This window comes from Amblyomma americanum, chromosome 2 (genome assembly GCF_052857255.1).
Source record: "Amblyomma americanum isolate KBUSLIRL-KWMA chromosome 2, ASM5285725v1, whole genome shotgun sequence".
NCBI classification, from domain to species: Eukaryota; Metazoa; Arthropoda; class Arachnida; order Ixodida; family Ixodidae; genus Amblyomma; species Amblyomma americanum.
In genome coordinates this window covers 34,616,053-34,634,109 of record NC_135498.1, presented here as the reverse complement: position 1 = coordinate 34,634,109, position 18,057 = coordinate 34,616,053, and the positions used below count along the sequence as shown (strand labels likewise).

General features: G+C 43.4%; 1 protein-coding gene across 1 annotated transcript; it reads right to left on the bottom strand.

Annotated features, from left to right (window-relative positions):
- On the bottom strand, positions 1–17,530 carry LOC144120963 (YEATS domain-containing protein 4-like). Its single transcript, XM_077653798.1, has 8 exons — positions 17,430–17,530; positions 16,188–16,316; positions 13,251–13,370; positions 11,079–11,145; positions 9,617–9,711; positions 6,871–6,963; positions 4,717–4,804; positions 1–1,860 (listed from the first exon to the last, which is right to left on the bottom strand). The coding sequence occupies exons 2-8, from the start codon at positions 16,248–16,250 to the stop codon at positions 1,661–1,663; spliced, it is 726 nt and encodes a 241-aa protein (XP_077509924.1). The 5' UTR covers positions 16,251–16,316; positions 17,430–17,530; the 3' UTR covers positions 1–1,660.
- Positions 17,531–18,057: the final 527 nt, after the last annotated feature.

The window sequence follows — 18,057 nt, the reverse complement described above, 5'->3', positions numbered from 1 at the left end:
TTTTGTGACCCAACAGCAGGATCTAGGATTTTATAGTCAGTCTTTGCATACCCATACTAGTACAGATATTACTGGTACATCAGGAATTAATGCACATTTCGTGCTCTGAAAAGATACACACACACACACAAAGTAGGTTGGGGCAACCTAAAAGATTGAAAAATGACAAGCCCCTGCCTGCACCACATGATGTATAACAGGCTTAATCTGAAAAGATACAACTGGAAACACAAAAAGTTCACCACAGTGGGCCTGCTATTGTGCACTTGGAAACGTTTAATGAAAAGGAAAGAATAATACAGCTGGTCATTATGTGATATAGATGCTGATATTTATAGCTCTGTAGGCCCACTGACAGCCCTTTTAAATCCCTGAGCACACAAGTCAGCTTCTTCAGCCATATTTTGGAACCGCAGCACTAAGCAGTTATTGAAAAATCTAGCAATCTACATATAAACTTTGCAACAAGAAACAAAAACCATATTCATGAATATGCAACTAACAAGCCCAACATGCTAGTCCAACTAGTCAGGCATGTGATCATAAGATGCAGAACAGGTTGGCATTGAATTAACAATTGCAATGAACATATATGTACAAACAACACCCTTTTCAGAAGTGAAGTGCCTGCTTTAGTAAGGAACTGCCTGCTCTGTTATAATAAATGTGGTAGCACTGATGCTCAAAAAATATTTTTGGATTTCTAGCAAGGTAAACGCTGCAAAGGAAAGGCAGAGCTTGTGTGGGTTAAAAAAAGAAAAAAGAATTTTAGCCGTGAACATTTCCAGAGCCATTCCTTCTGATGAAAAAGTCGGAAAATTCATACAGCAAACTTTTGAAGCTGTAAGCTGTAAAATTAAGCATACAGGCCTCACAAAAAAATAAGCAGAGATGTGGCAGCATATGTCTTAGGCAAACTGAATGCAGTGCAATGGCTATTGTGAAAATACATATTCGTGGGTAAACTTTATTTACGAACATTCCAAATAGCAGCAAACCAATAATGTTCTTACAGGGTTGATTGAGGCTGCTCTTTTCCTACTCAGCAGGATTCACACAATGATAAAAAAAAGCAGATTGCTCGACAATGATGCAAATGCTCTCTTAGCAGATACATTTTACCTGCGAATGCATAGCCAAAAGCATAGTTTTTTTGGAATTCTTCCCGCAAGGTGTCTGATGAAGCTATAAAATAATGAAGTAAACAGCAAAAAGTAAAAAAAAAATAAAGCACTGCTTCAGAGATGTCATGAAAATGTAGTGTCCCAGAATCGGGCACAGAAACACACATGAGACAACTCTAAACTATTAGGACAACATTGGCTTTTTACAGCTGAACGCCTGACTGACTGACACCTCCATGCTTTCGGTCAAAAATTGCTGAAGTAACAGTAACAGGCAAAACATTCCATTCCTATCGCAGTAATCCACTGTGCATCAGGATGAAAGTCTCTGTGACACTAGGTAACCTGGAAATGCCCACATGGGGAAAGCATGAAATCAAGATGAGCCAGAACATCTGCACACAAGATTTCATTGTCATCCCCAACATCTTCAAACTCCACTCAAAGCACCAGTCAGCACTGTTCACGCCTTACACCTGACACAAAGCAATACACGAGGAAAACTGTTGCACACCCGGAGACACATTAAAGACCTGTCATGATGCAGCACTGGGAGCCGCCGCACCACCTCCAGGATCTACATCGCCCTGCGACTCCAATTTCGCAATCTCTGCCTTGTACTTGTCGATAGTTTCCCTGGCCACCTTGAGGCGTTCCTTGAGGTCAGATACTTCAAATCGAATCTTGTTCTTAGCTGAGAGGACGGCGTGCAGAGTCTTCTCTTTCTTCTCCTCAACTGGAACATCAAAAGTGAATGACTGTCAAAATCACTTCCCACTTTTTGCAGTTTTGTATTTGCTTTGTTACTGCAGCTTAAGGGGCAACTCAGGAGGTTTTTCGAACATTTCTAGTTGATAGTCACGCCCCTTTCCTTACAGTCCCCTTTCTCCACCCACAACAAAATCGAATCTTGTTCTTAGCTGAGAGGACGGCGTGCAGAGTCTTCTCTTTCTTCTCCTCAACTGGAACATCAAAAGTGAATGACTGTCAAAATCACTTCCCACTTTTTGCAGTTTTGAATTTGCTTTGTTACTGCAGCTTAAGGGGCAACTCAGGAGGTTTTTCGAACATTTCTAGTTGATAGTCCCGCCCCTTTCCTTACAGTCCCCTTTCTCCACCCACAACAAACTGTTTTCATAATACTGAGTGGAACCATTTCAAAATAGTGAAAACAGCAAACCAAAGTCTGCAGCTAGTGGACAATGCTTTGCATGATGAAGTGATGACAGCACCAACACTAGTGGAAAACACTCTTAAGTGCGCTGAATGACTGGAGTAGTAAGTGAAAATAATAAATCCTTTCCCAAAATGCCCGAGACGACCGAATACAAGCGTTCGAATTTTGTTACTGAAGTGAGAAGCGGGTATCAACCTGCGTGGAATATTTGTGACATTAAAAAAATTGCAGACACTATTCGCTACATTCGAATCAGTGTGAAAGCACTGATTTATGCTACATAGAAGATGATGATGAGCAGGCAGTGCCGTGGGACAGAGTGCACCGCGCAGAAAATGGAAGTTGATGAAGACGACGCTACACAATGCACAGTGCGAGAATGTGCTGCAGTTTAACACGACACTGCGGGGATAGCGTAGTGCTTTCATGCAGCGGCTTTTGAAGCTGACCTGTTTGTGCCACTGCAGGTTCGACTCCCAGTCATGGATGTTGACGTTTTTCTTTACTTTGTTTTTTCTTTCTGATTCTTCTGGTAAACAACATCCGGATTGGTGCTTTCGCACTAAAATGCAGTGTTGCTCATAGAAGGAATAGTCTAAACTTAGGCAATGGAAATAGCGAACTTTAAAACCAACTCGCCCCAGAATGAAATATCGCATGGCTGCCAAGCTAGGTGGCAGTAAGAAAAACCTACAGCAGAAGTTTCATTACAATATGGTAACCTCAAAAAACCCTCACAGTTGCCCTTCAAGTGACAGTAACAGTATTTGCCAATTCTGTGACCCTGTGCGTTTTTTGTGTAGAACAGCGGGGGACAACATACTGTATACACTCATGTAAGAGCCGGCCTTTCTTTTTTTTTTTTTTTCAAGATTTTAACAAGGTGCGGGCCTTACACAACACGAGCATTTTGCTCTCAAGTTTTCCAGTCTACACAGCAGCACTAATTACGTACCATCCAATTTTGTTGTAAAATGCATTTTACCACAAATTAGCCCACACCCAGCAAAATCTAAGTCTGGATAACACAACACGTCATCACCTGATGACTGGCAGGAACCACCCAGAATAAATGACGATGGTGAATTTTTGTGGCGCAAGGGCATATGTGGCCAAAGAGCGCCATGGCACAAGGTATTTTCGACTTCTCAAGGTAGGGTCAAAGACCCGTTTCCCGAGCATTTCACCCTAAAGAAGCCGAGCATCAGGCAGGGAAAAGCTTGTACCCAATGTATTACCGGTGGGTACCCCGGCGGCACTGGGGATCGAACCCTGCACCTCCCACATGTGAGGCGGATGCTCAAACGGCTAAGCCACCGCTGCAGTCCACCCAGAAAAAAAGAAGATGGTAAATCACCTTACTGGCAGATGTCACCCCAAGTTATTCTAGAAGAGAAAAAATCTATGGTGGGGGGACATGTGCCTATATTCATCAGGATCTGTTGCCTGACTAATGGCAATGAATGTCTGGCCAGCGGTTTGCAACGTAACTCCTTTAGAGCCACCCATGGCGATGGGTGTGAGGCAACTCACACTGGCTTGCTTTTCCAATTACTGCTTTGCCGAGGGAATTGCAGAAATAACTTGTACCTTCCATTTTATTGTGAGGTTACTGCGTGATGGCAAACTGGAAACAAGGTTCGACCTTTTACGACAATTGGTGACTGCTTTCAAAGCAACTACCTCTGCGGTTTCGGTGCTGTGCAAAGCGTGCCACTAACTTGAGCACAACCCATTCCGGCTTTTGCGTGACAGGGGACCGTTCTGATAAAGGTTTGTCCTTTCTGTTGCGAATGGATAGCATGCAAGATCAGTGCAGAGTGCTAAGGCAGTGTTGTGGGGCGATGAGGCCTCCATGTGAAAGTAACTTCTAGGTATAGTCTGATAGAATGATGCACTGTAGGCGGGGTTGTATTATCAGCTATCACAGTCTGGTAGCTCCCAGCAGAATATGTTGCACGGGAAAAATGATAAAATGAGAAACACAATCCTTTTAGCTAACTTCATTTTTATTTTGTGTTTGAAATTCCTAGGTGCCAAAGTGGGTGGTGTGCCGTTTACATGCTATTTCTTCCCTTAGAATTCCAAAGAACAGTGTCTCCAAGTCATCTTAAAATGCACAAACAATGTACGAGACCACGAGAATGAATTCAATTCTAATGAGACTGACAAGATAGAGTATTGGTTCTGAAAGCCTATACTGATACAAAATGACAAGATTTGTCTAAACCATACCTGAAATGTTTCAGTGTGGCAAGTTTCCATTTTGCCATGCCATATACACACTCTGACAATCTGCTTGCTATGCAGAGCAGCTTTGCTGTCTACTCTCCGCAATACATGTGCTGCTGCCTATTTTACTGCAGGGTCTACACTAGAGCCACCCAGACCACACTCTAAAAGATGAGTACTCACAGTCGAACTCGTGCTTGTATGGGCCCACAGTGAGCGGCCTCGTATTTGTCAGGAGCTGCTGCATCATGACCGTTGGTTCAGAAAAAATCTGTGGACCAAAGCCAAATGTTAGCCATTCAGACACCTTCATCACAGGTTACGGGCATACAGCAAACACATCCCTGTCAAAAGCTCCCGTGCCATGTTGTCATCTCGTGTCACTCCATCGACCCATGTACCATGCAACAATCTCTGCCCCTCCCGCACTGGAGCTGCGAACTGGCGGAGAGCGGGGAGCACCGCAGCACGGGCAGGGCAGAGACTGTCGCATAGTACGTGTGTCACAGAGTAACGCGATTTGATTGACATCGCTTTGCGCCCTCCTATAAGCTTACAGTTTTCGAATGGTGTGAGAAATGGCCCAAATTAGTAAAGCCACAGTGGCAAGGATAATTGCGAAACTAATTCTAAAAACTGATATGGCTATAACTAATTGTCGGCTGCAACTATCTAATTGCAATCAGGAGCCTATTGATAATAGTTAAAAATTAAACTATTATTTAGTTAATCACTTTTCTAGTTAACATGATTCGATAGTTTTGAACGTCCATGAACACTGGTCTATGCCGCAAAAAACTTCTCTTTACGTCAAAAACTCCATTTTTAATATTAGTGGCGGGCTTTCCTGGAACATCTGGTATAGTGTGGTAATGGAAGTGACAGCCCATTGATGGAGGCCTGGAAGTCACGGCAGGTTTGGACTACAAGAAAGAAAATAGAAGGAAAAAAAAGGGGAACGGGTTGGAGCGCACCTTCCAAGCACTGCCACTTATGAGCGAAAGATTACTGGTATCCTCATAAAGAAAGTGTACAGTAATTGATGCACTGCATCAGTGCTTATCTATGGGGTTGTAACATGGAGGCTAAAAATTTAAATGAAGCTCAGGACAGCACAGCAAAAAGTGGAAGACAGAACAATTAGTGTTTCGTTCAAACAAAGACAAGCAGCATGAACAGAAAACAAATGAGAGGTAATAATACACAAGCAAAAATTAAAGCGAGGAAATGGAGTCGAGCGGGAGATGTAAAGAACCAAGCAGACAACTAGTGGCCTGTCAGAGTGACAAAGTAGACAACAAGGAAAAGGAACTAGCTGAAAGTGGGAGAGAATTTCGATCAAGTGATGGGATTATAAAAACTACTGGGATAGTATGATTGTGGCTGGCGCAAGACAGGAGTAACTGGAGTTGAAGAGGAGAAGCCTGTTCTATGCAGTGACTTCACTCTACAGATGATGGTGTCAATACGGGGTTGCCATAACAAAATGATCCCCAGACCAACTTAACTAGTCGGCGACTCATAGCAATTGAAGCAAACATAAAGCTATCATCTATAAGGGACAGCAACATTGCAACTAGTCATTCTGTGTTGGTCGGAAAATGAGTACATTTCCCATTGAGGAGAATTTGCCACTGCATTCTTGTCTTAATGCAGTTAGGGTTGCAGGCAAAAGCCAAAGGCGTGCCATCTGGCAGAAGCAGTCAATAGACAACACTCAATATTATAAGTTTTCATGTTACTCGTCCAGTTCGTTACTGACTGTGTAATCAACCTGCTGTAATCTGTTGTAGCACTGCTGTCCCTTGTAAGCAATCTCTTGGGCCTCGTTAAGCTGCTTATTAGCAGCTTTTAGCCCCTGAGACTGTCCAGGACGTTTCTGGTAAGTAAAACAAACAAAAAAGCCAGTGACAAAGGGAGTGGCAAGTCCACACAAGGGCAAAATGTACAGGACAGAAAAATGAACTCCAGCACCCTACAAGCAGATATAAGCTGGCATTTCCCCAAAAGGGCGAATAAAGCTTTGGGCAGTGAGGCAAGCATCGTGATTACAGCAGCAAGAAAAAATTCTGTAGCCTAGCATGACTTCACCTTACTTTTAAAAAAAATGTTGTGGTAGAAGATTTCCTGCGCAGCAACTAAGGTTTCACAATTAATATGAGGAATACTGAAAAAAATAGGAACCAAATGAGTGGCCCGCATCTACTGCTCCATATTCTCGAGACGACAGCTGCATTGGCAAGCAGAGCAGCCACTCTCAGTTTGTAATGCAAAGCTGTGCACACGACGTTCAGTAGTTTCAGTCTATTAAGCAACCACAGAATTAAAAGCACTCACCAACTCATCATACGATTCTGACACAAGCTGCTTTTTCCCAAGCATGATGTTCGTGTCATTTTGGAAAAGCTTCAAGATATGGTAGACAGTCACCTAAGGAAGTGCGGTAAGTATCATCAGTGCAAGAAAGGATTGGTCTAGCAAAATAAGTGTGCAAAATAACTGGGCGTTTAAAGGTTCAGACCACTGCCCACAGCAAAGAACAGCATTTTCTAGACATTGTGGCATGTTCAGTTCTTTGTTCTTCATACCTCATCGCAACAAAAAGATTATACCATACGACAGTCATTTACAGAATGACCTTCCCAGTGCTCCCTGACCGGTTGATGATCAATGCTGACATCACATCACGTAGCAGCTGAGCACACCTATACGTACAGACACCCACACACCTATCCAGAGTGCTCGAATGGCACACTTGGTGTTGCATTTGTGACAATCGCCGCTGTCTGGAGAGCCCGATATAGCTTTTAGAGAAAAGAGGAGCTAAATACAATCCATGGGAATGTGCATGCACAATAATATGCTGTTTCAAGCTCTAGGCTGCTCGTAAATGATCCCAGCGTTTTCCCTGGTGTGCTGTTCGGGCACTCTAGACAGAAGAATACAATACTCTTCCTCTGGTTTCTTGGGAGCAGTCAATAGGGGATATTCAAAAAGCCGCAAGTGCGCTTTCCCACATAACTATGTTGCCAAAGACAAGATCGCCGACTTCTCTGTAAAAAAAATTGCGAGGGGTACAGAACAGGGGCTAAAGGTGTGGGCAGAATGAGCGAAACATATTTTGGAAGAGTAAAACAAAAAACTAGTCCTTCCTTCTTTTTTTCAGCTGGAAACGCATGGTCAGCCATCTTGTGTTAGGCAACATTGTTATGTTGTTATGAGGGAAAGTGCATTTGCAGAATTTTGAATATGACCGCACTGGCCCCCCTCAACTAGGGTGCTGCTCTCACTGTCATTGCGGACCATATGCATGTGCACAGGAACTACATAGAAACCATCCGACGTTGTTCTTGACACCAAATCAGGTTTAAGTATATCCAATCAAACCTGACAACTCAAATTTTCTAATCAAGCCAAGCAAAGTTAAATCAAGAAAGGAAACTATTGTAAAATGAATCATGAATCCAAGGAGATGGACTTAGGGAGGAATAGAATGAGAGAGACAATTAAAGAAACAAGCGTCAATATGAAGACAAGTAATTTGTGGAGACATACAATTAATGGAGAAATAATGAAACAGTGTTATCATTAGCGACTGCTTGGTTTTTACTTGGCAAACCAGCAGTGCGGAATATGAGGCACATTGTGGTGAAAGGGTCCGAATTAATTTCAAATATCTGGGGTTCTTTAAAGTGCACTGAAAACTGAGTACAGAGCCGATTTTACATTTTGTCTCGATCAAAAAGTGGCTGCCATATCCAGGATCAAACCTGTGACCTCACGCTCAACACATCTTCACTGCTGCATTGTGAAAATGAAAACGAAGCACACTATTATTCAACCATGATCAGCCAGAACTTTTTGTCTCGTTTTGTAGTGTGAGCTACACTGGCTGAGGTTGAGCAGTTTCGCGTGGCTCCTGGAGAGCCGTGCTGCGCATGCGTGAGGAGCAGTGACATCACACGGCACACAGCTGGCGCGCCGGAGCTGCCGTTGCCGCACGTGCCTCGGCATTCCAGCTGTGCGTCTCCGTTGCGCAGTAGCCAAATCTGACGCTGCGCCGGAGCCGCTTGATAGCGCCCCTCATTTTGTGCGCATGCGCAGAGGTATCAGTGCGGGTATACATATAGCGGGGCGTTTACCAGTGTGGTATAGCCATGGAGGAGAGCGAACTTCCTGCTCACGCTACGTATATCGTGGCATAGCCGAGCTAAGCCACTGCAAATTTTTACACTTGAAGGCGTCATATTCAAGCCCTATTTATAAACAACAGCACATCACTATGATGAGTGCATTTCCCAGTACTGCCAAAGTGGCTCCAGAGGACAAAACTTTGGAAGTTGAAGTGGGAGCATTTTTATAAAAGCTGGACTTTCAGGATATACAGAGTCGTCAACTCTTGGGGTGCACATGCGAGCATGTGGCAGTGTTCTTCGGAGCACCACAGCGTGCAAAACAGCTGTGCATCGAAACAAAGTGGCAGACGAAGCGAATAAATCCAGGTCCCTCTGCACCTGCATCACTTTGCTTCAATGCATTGCTGTATGGCACATACTGGTGCTCTGAAGAGCAAAGCCACACGTTGGAGTGTCACGTCGTCTAAGTATCTAAGTGTGTCTAAGTGTGGACGACTACGTGCAGCAAACTTCAGCTGAGGTTTTGGGTACTACAGACAAAGGGCAGATTTACAGGTGACTCTTGAAGGGGGCGGTCCATCTTTCACAGTATTTTTTCAAAATTTCTTACTCAAAAAAAAAAGGGGGGTGCTTTGAAAAGAACTTTTCTCTTGAACAATTTCTCATTCTGTAGGGACAGTCTCCCGCTGCCCAAATCCACCCATGTAAATAGATGAAATTAACAGTGAACTTCTCTGCAGTGGACTGCACTGTGCTGTGACCAAAATGTGGTGTGTTTGGAAATACATTCAGATTTATGAATGCTAAGGAGCTTTCACTCAGTTCCAGATTTAGGGGACTACTTTGATATGACCAATGGTTTTTCACACATAGTGCACTATTAAAGCCCAAAGGCTGACAGGCCAATTCACACTCCTGTCCAAGAACTAATGAGATGTCACACTCACCGGTCTTTCTGTGGTATCCCAGAAGTATATTTTAATGACAATTTCAAATTCACCCCAACCAGTCTCTGTCACTTCGTATGGTGGCTTTGTTACCACTGCATAAAAAAAATAAACTATGCTAGAGGACACGTCACAAAATATATACCTCAACATCACAGTCACTGTATCATGGATCAGTAGAAACAAGCTCATTAAAATAATCTGTTCTTCAGAATTCACAATTACCCAATGCTTGTAGGAGAAAGGATAAAGAAGATGCTAAACAAAATTATTAGGGCACAATGTCCAAAAATCCTAATTGCAACATGAATCGAACAGAATGAATATAAAAATGCACAAGAAGAACAATATATTCCACCCTTTTACAAGGCTGAAAAGGATAGGCGACAGTGAACAAGCAGTTTATGATATCAGCAGAATAGAATAAGCTGAGTTTATACTGACCAAGTTCGTCCAACACTTAGCAGATCAACCTCATCAAGGTAAGCTTGATTCAACCAGTGCATGCCCGCGCACTTAGTTCTAGCTTCCACAATAAAAAATGTATTATTAATGCTACCCAAGCATCCATCTTCACCACGGAATACGCAGCCAATAACACCTTAATGCACAAGACAGTTAATAACTAGTCCTATGCTGAACACTTGCTCACAATGAGGAGCCATCAACTTGGCAGTAACATAGTATTTCAGAGAACCAGCACCCATATAGTTCATTGAAAAGAAGGAGTGACAGTTCAAAGGTCACAATGACATGTGTTCTGTTTGTAAGGTCAAAATGACATTGAGAAATAATGAAATAGCTGTGGAAGGCAGTACCGTTGAGCACCAAGCCCAAGGAAAGCGTAGTGAATTACTACATTGTACCAAAAAAAAAGAATATCTCATGCCAGACCATGCACCAAAGATAGACAGTGAAGCGCCCACTTGGACATAATCTGCGCATCGCAAGCCTGGCACACGCATCTGATGTTACTACTGGCAGCGTGCAGCCACGTCGTCCTTTTGGCTCAACGATAACATTTTGTAAATGATTTAGCATGGTGCTGCGTTGTAAATTATTGCGAAAATAGTTTAAGAATGTCTATGCCTAGCTTCTTCAATACACTGGTTAACTATCCTTTGTTTTCATCCAGCACCAATCTGCAGGAGCCCGTGCAGGGTGCTTTATGAGGATTTTTATCAAAATGACAGCGCTCTGATGGAGATTTTGACAGCTCAGCATTTATATGTATTCCCTTCAAGCAGGCCTGTTAAATCCTCTCGAGCAACTTCACCATGGCAGGTGACAACAGCAAATCATAACACAGCTCCTAACCACAGCACTCCACTACTCTCAAGCCGTGCAGAAATAATGTGCCACATCATCCACAGCATAACTTATGCAAGTCACAGTAGTTGATCAGTTGGAAGTACAAACTGCCTGAGTGGAAAGAATGAACAAAGAAGTTCCAAATACTCACCTCTATTCTGGTTTGGGTAACTCTCGTGAAGCTTGAAGTGCACTTTCTTGACATACGAAGACATGTCCTGAAGAAATCACGTACAACCCATTAACTTTTTCAACTAACCATAACAACAGTACATCTCTTCAGTTTGCCAGAAGAAACAAGTTTGACCTAAGTGACTTGCTGCAGTGTGCATGTAATAAAAAACTACTGTCCAAACTTGAGTATGCCAGACTAGAGCAGTGGGCAGCCTTTCGAGTATCAGCGATACATTTAAAACTTGAGTACTGAGACCCATCAAGCACATCACTCCTCTGATGCACAAATGTCACTTAACAGCAGATTCTGCTTAATACAGCAGTAATACTTGGCAAGCAGATGTTGTGTCAGGACGTGACGTCAAAGAGATGTGGTGGCGCTGGCGTCAACAGTGGCTTTCGTTGTGTTAGGCAAAAAGCGGGACCTTCCGCATTGGGTGCGCCACGCTTGCGTGCTTTTGTGCACAATTCACGGCGTGCCAACAAATTGTGGTATGGTTGGTTGAGCCGCAATGCAGAAGAAAGGGAGCGGTATAAGTTTCCACAAGTTTACTGGAGTCAGACAGGCGCGAAAGCGACGGGAAGGGGCCGAGGAGCAAGAGAAGTTCGGCGACGGATCGGCTTCGCGGCTAATTATTACCGCCGAGCTCATTTCGCCCCTTGGGTTATTACATTGCGTTTTTTCACTCAAATCTAATAAGCTGGTTCGTGTCTCTGACTTCACATCGTTGCTGTTCGGTCGCGTGGTGAACAGTGCAAAAATCAAGTAATGCCTGCAATTTGTTCTCATTCTGTCGTGCTCTCAGCACAAGTTTAGGCACGATATTCCGTGTGCTTGGGATTGTAAGCTGAACGCAGGGGGGCACTTTCAGATGCTTATCACCTGGACAACGTCCCGATCTAGCATCACTTAGCGAAAAAAAAAGACAAGACAAAAAGCTGCCGCCAGTCATCTTCAGCGTTCACACCATGCCGCGGTTGAAAAAGCACCAGACTCGGGTAGTAGAATGCACGACGGTTTTTTCTCTGTTTTCATTTTCGCGAATTTCAACAAGTGTGTTGTTTCAATACCGGTCCTAAGACGCTAGGATGTCGACAAAGTCGAGCAGTGTTATTTCCCAAATTATTTGAATTTTCCCACTGTAGGTCGATCAGAATCTGGCGAACACAGCAAATTACACGCCAAATGCCACTCCGATCAAGCAGAATGCACACACATGAATAAATTCTAAAATAAGAAACAAAATTTTATAGCTTAGCAAAGTGAGCGTAAATTTCGTATGGAACTCGAGGAAAACATCTGTGCATGCGCTTGTGTAGCTCTCGGATCGCATTTGCCTTATTCAAACCAGCTATAGTGTTCATTAATTTCCAATGTCTCCGGAGTGAAGCGGTTCGGTGAAAATAGGAAGCACATTACAAGGTCCGTCGTGTGAGAAAGCTGATTCGCGTCCTGCAACACGTTGTCCTATCTTGCACTAGCAATCTGATATGCTTTATCGGCCCATAAGTTGAGAACGGTGGACGATTCGTTCCTCCCCATACCTCGCGCTTTCACCCGCCGTAGCGCTAAGCTTTTAGTTGTCGCCAACTATAGGAGCGGAGAAGCACCCGATGCAGCGCTTCACCTACTAATTTCTTCTGGCGAACAGGCTGAAAAGTGCAGAACTACTCTCCGAGCATCAACAAATATATTTCTAACCACAAGTGACGCGCACACTTTGAAATATTTGCATACACCAGCTGGTTTCGAAGGCAGCGTCACTTGGCGCAGTGTAGGCGCGCTGCGTTCTGCCTACACCCTGCGTCGCTGCCGACCGCAGCGCCACCTTTGTTTACAAACATCACGCTTGTCTATACCTTAGTGTGTAAGTTTTGTACAGAAGAAAAACATTCAACGGATGTTAAACTTAAGCATAAGCTGCTTAAGCAAGATTGCCTTAGCAAAACTTCGCACCTATTTCTCTGTGATACTCAATTATACTGAAAGTATGCATTACTAAGATTTCACTACTGTCTAGGTAACACAAACAGCAATGCTGTACTCCTAGCTTTGACTCAAAGCAAAGCGTACAGAAAAGCTTCATGTGAACATCTAAACCAGCCAACGTTACAAGAAGACTGGTAATAAGAGCAGTGGCATACATACTTCATTTTTGTATGGCTTCAAGTAAACCGTCCATTGATGAGTGTGGCCGTCTTCCTCTCGCTTCTTCCCAAAGTAACGAGCAACATTTCCATACACAATGGGTTTCACAATAGTCAACCCCTGTGAATGAAAAGAGAAAAAAATGAAAAGCTGATTGTGACCCTGCTTGTCACAGGGCCCTAAAGCTCATGTCACAACCTAGTTATGGCTTCCATTGCCATTCAAAGAGGTTACAAGCCTAATGACCTAGTGGTGATACAACGTCTACCACACCCTGACCATGGCACACAGGAGAGGCCAGCACTGAGATTTTTTTGCTTTTTAACTGCACAAATGTGGCTTTTGGCGTAAGACAGTTATATGTACATATGCAGAACCGTGTCGGCTATAGATGCAATCAAGGCCTCATGTTGGGGCCCATGTGTCCAGGTTCTTGTGTCTGGTGGTCAGCTAGGGTGGTAACCCTAGCTTGCACGCCGCCCAAAGCCCACGGCAAGTTATAAAGAAGTGATCTACTGTCACCTCTATAGCCGGAGCGGGGCAGAGGGGGCACGTCTGACAGAAATGCAAGGCTTGACCCGTACATAGCAAGAAAACTAACCTCCACATGCAACACTCACATATCTTGACAGGACACCAACAGACTTTGTGAGTTAAATTTGTACATTATGGACTGATTCAAGCTAGCCAGGACACAACTTCACAATGGCACCAGCAAGCCATTTTGCACTCTCATTACCACCTGCTCTCCAGTGACATGCAAACAGACTAGAGGCAAAGACAAAATTTGTGATAACTAAGTCCAGTTAAATACAATGGCAAGACGGGCGAGTTGGCAAGACGGGCGAGTTAAATACTCAGACAGTAACAAAATGACCTTGCTTACTAAAGAACTACTAGATTACTGTAAACATTTGCTAAAACTGACACTCACAGCAGTGCTTACATGTAGTGACTAAGTGACACACTATCAAACTCATTGAACATATCCATCAGCTTCATGCATACATGATGCAAAAGGCTGAAAAAGCAACCAAAATTCAGCATGAGCAACACCGACCAATCAACACACTACTTTTCAGGTATCAGTTGCCACGGTTAAGGGCAGTGAAAGCTAGTCAAGCTGCACCCATACTGTCCGACATCCTTTATGTGTCAAGAACAAAACTACGTTCAGTTTTACTCTGTGCATTCATTTACACTTTTGAGCACTTACAATAATGAGGTATACGCTGGTACACTTGCTAGATGCTAGCTCATTCTTTCAGACATACTAGCACGCAGATGCATCTAACAGTCCAGACTAATTTCTGGAACACTGGAAATAATTGATCGCATTCTGCTACTCCCTGCCAATGCAACTAAATATATCTCTACACAAACATGGAAACTAAATTACACAACACCAAATGACATTATGCTTGAACAAGGCTTAGCAAACAGAAGCCTCGGCCAAGACTGCTTAGTAAATTTCCCTCAAATCATTCACAACAGTGCAGCACAATTTATCACCTCTCAATAAGAACGTCTCCACAGAAACTATCTCTTGACCTACCTTCACTGGCTCAGCAGTGATGAATTACTAGAGTTTTCCTTGCAATGCACACTAAATGTTCCTAGCTTGTAGAATTCCATGTCGCCACCTACAAGCTATGCACTGTGCCATTTTTTCTTCTACAGCTCCCTTATTATCAGCACCTGTGTAGCTCAGCAAATGCTTCTTACATTAAGCAAGAGACATTCTGAATAAAGAATAACTTAATAAGGGAGTAATTAATTAGTGTCCACCCAAGTGCAGCCATATGGCTAGAAAGGAAAACTATAACGCTTCCACAGAAACTTCGCAGTTGAGCGAAAATTCGTCTTGGTCCGGGGTTTGAAATCAGGACCACCGCGTCACCACGGAAGTCGCCCTACCAGCTGAGTTAACCGGGACGGCTAGCATACGGTAAGGCGAGAGCGAATTGATCAAAAACTCCACTTTGGGGGATTTCCTTAATCTTTGGACCAAAGAATAACCTCCTTAAACATAGTCACGAAGTGAATAAAGAGGGGAAAGACTCAGGGTGCTTGCCAACGTTTCGAGGTGAAGACAAGTGCTCTTGTCGAAACGTTGGCAAGCACCCTGTGGCTTTCCCCTCCCTTGTTCACTTTGTGATTACCATGAACTATCTGCCCATCCTTTCTCTATCTTGTACTCTTTAAACATAGGAATAACCTCCTCTAGCATATACAACACTGAAGAGAGGTAGGTGGAATTACCTCCAAACATTTAATATTGTTTAGACTTTGACGTGCCCTTGCATGCTTTGAGCCTGTGAACTAAAGCAGTGATCACTTCTATTAGGGTACTGTTTCTTTCCTTTCTCCTTTACTGTAATGCCCACATTTTACCTACTATGAGTAGAATAAGGGAATATGACGAGGCCCTTAGTGGTTCCTTCTATATTATTTGGTTCATGTGGTCCTTTTAAATGTGCGTTGAAACTACAGTAAACAAATGCTTTTGCATTTCCATACTAAGATGTTGTGGAATGAAGAACTGTCATCATGTTTTGGAGCAAACATATGGCGAGCTATGATACGTACACTGTTGCTCCGAGAAACCTTGCGCTTACAGAGAACCAATAAAAGTAAATAACGCTCACTAGACCAGTGAAATCGCAGTTAAATGAGAAATTAATGTATTTTGATGTGCTCAAGCTAAACATGGGCTGTTAGACATGCCATAATGGTGGGTGCGGCATTAGTCTTCACCACTGGGGTTCTTACTTTGCCGTCATCAAATACAGCCACCCCAGCCAGGAATTAAACCTGCGACTTCGTGCTGAGGAACAGCACTTCATAGCTTCTTGGCTATTGCAGTGGGTGCAGCTACAGTAGGTGGAAAATGAGTCAATCTCAACAAAAGCAGGCAAAAGCATGTGTACCACATACCTTCACCCTCCCACCGGGTTCTTGGGCAGTCTCTGGAAATGTGCCCGGCATGACAACTGCCATAACACAGCAACAGACCGTTGATATATAATTCTGCCGACAACCTTTGTGCCCAGCCTACGGTCACACCTACATGGTTAAAGATATAACATATAAACCACAACAATAGTGAGTGCAAGTTGTACATATTACAGTGAAACAGACACAACATGCTCATCAATATCAAAAGAAAATTCTAGATTAAAGCTAGGAGGCACCTTAAAGTGAAAATGGCCCATGAAATGATTTAGCTGACAGCATGTGGTGCTATCATAAACAGGAAACAAGCCTCCATTCGGTCATGATTCAGGTGTAGACAATCATTGTTTATTTGTTCAAACTTCTGAACGATTACTGAATTTTTATGCGCAAAACAACACAGTGGAACATAAGATTCGCCGCAGTGGCGGGATTCAGACTTATTTCGGGCACTCGAAGTGCCCTAACTCGTACCAAAAATCTCAGTCGAACCCTCGGAGTAGAGCTCGGTGATCATAGTAGCGGGGTTCACACTCCTGAGTGATAAATGCACAGGGTAAAGAAGTTTCGTCCAGGTATCAGAATGACAACATCGTCACCCCGGCGCACCACTTTACTCGTTAATGCAAACAGGAATCGCTCAATGAGATCTCATAGTTGCATGCTTTTATCAGGGATCCAGCAATTCCTCACTCTGTGGTGTCAGAGCTTACTGTTTTCACTCCTAATGAGGCTCCAACATCCGTACTTTTCCTTACGTCTGTGTCAATTCTAGTTCGATGTAAAGTGTACATACTTATAAGCGTCTTAAAATGAACAGACAAATATGCATATGTGTCTTTCCCAAACTTCTTTCGAGCTGGTCTGCAAGTCCAGCGAAACAGCATGTCCGAAACAGCCGCTTTGTCCGGCGTAGCACACCAAAATTACCACTGACAAATCTTCACACGTTTCCAAGTACATCTAAATAAGCGAATACCATAAGTAAATTGACCCCTGAAACCGAAATAAAACATAAGTTTGCGCGTTGCACCGAGGCCCGACTGCGCGATGTTGACTCGGAACAACGCTAGGCATCTTGCCCGAGAATGGCGCAGCCGCCACAAAAAAACATGTCATTTTGTACGAAGACACGCTTTGTAGTCTTATAGTATTTGTCTCACAAAATCAAAGGCTGAACATGCTTGCAGTTACGTACTTAAAACAAGAAAAGATTGAACTTACGAAAAGCGCAGGGAGCGCAGCCGCTGCACCAGTCACAAATTCATGTCGAGCGCCATTTTGTTCAGGGTGGCCGCTTCACTGGAGTCGTTCGCTAGTTACAGCAGAGCGCGATTTTGCAGTTCAAAGAGGATGCCAGCAAGCCAAAAGCCACAGTAGCAACAATTGCAGTTTTAAATCCGATGTGACTTCCTATTTTGTCAAATTTTGCGTATTTTGACAATTTTTACAAGCGCCGGCTTGCGTATTCTTTGTATCGAAAGCTCTAAAGCTAATCTAAGGGCTTTATTTGTATTTACCCGAGCGTAGGCCCTAGCTTTCGGTTTCGGGCGCCTTAGGTGCGCTGTTGGGGTTGTTCTGGACTCGCTAATGAAGTAAATAGATTATTGACATATTGAATGTTACTTTGCGCAGGAATGAGTTTTAGCGAGTAAAGTGCTACGGGTATATAAGGGGAAGGAATTGAGAGTGAATAAAAGTTGTATTTGAAATTTTGCAGTAAAACGCGATGTTGGAATGTTTTTTTTTTTTCTTCTAAAGCTACACCTTGAAGGTAATAAAAAGGTGATACCTCCGTGCTGCTGCGAAGAGCGGAGCAAAGTGACAGTGTGGACCGCCGTTGTCTAAGATA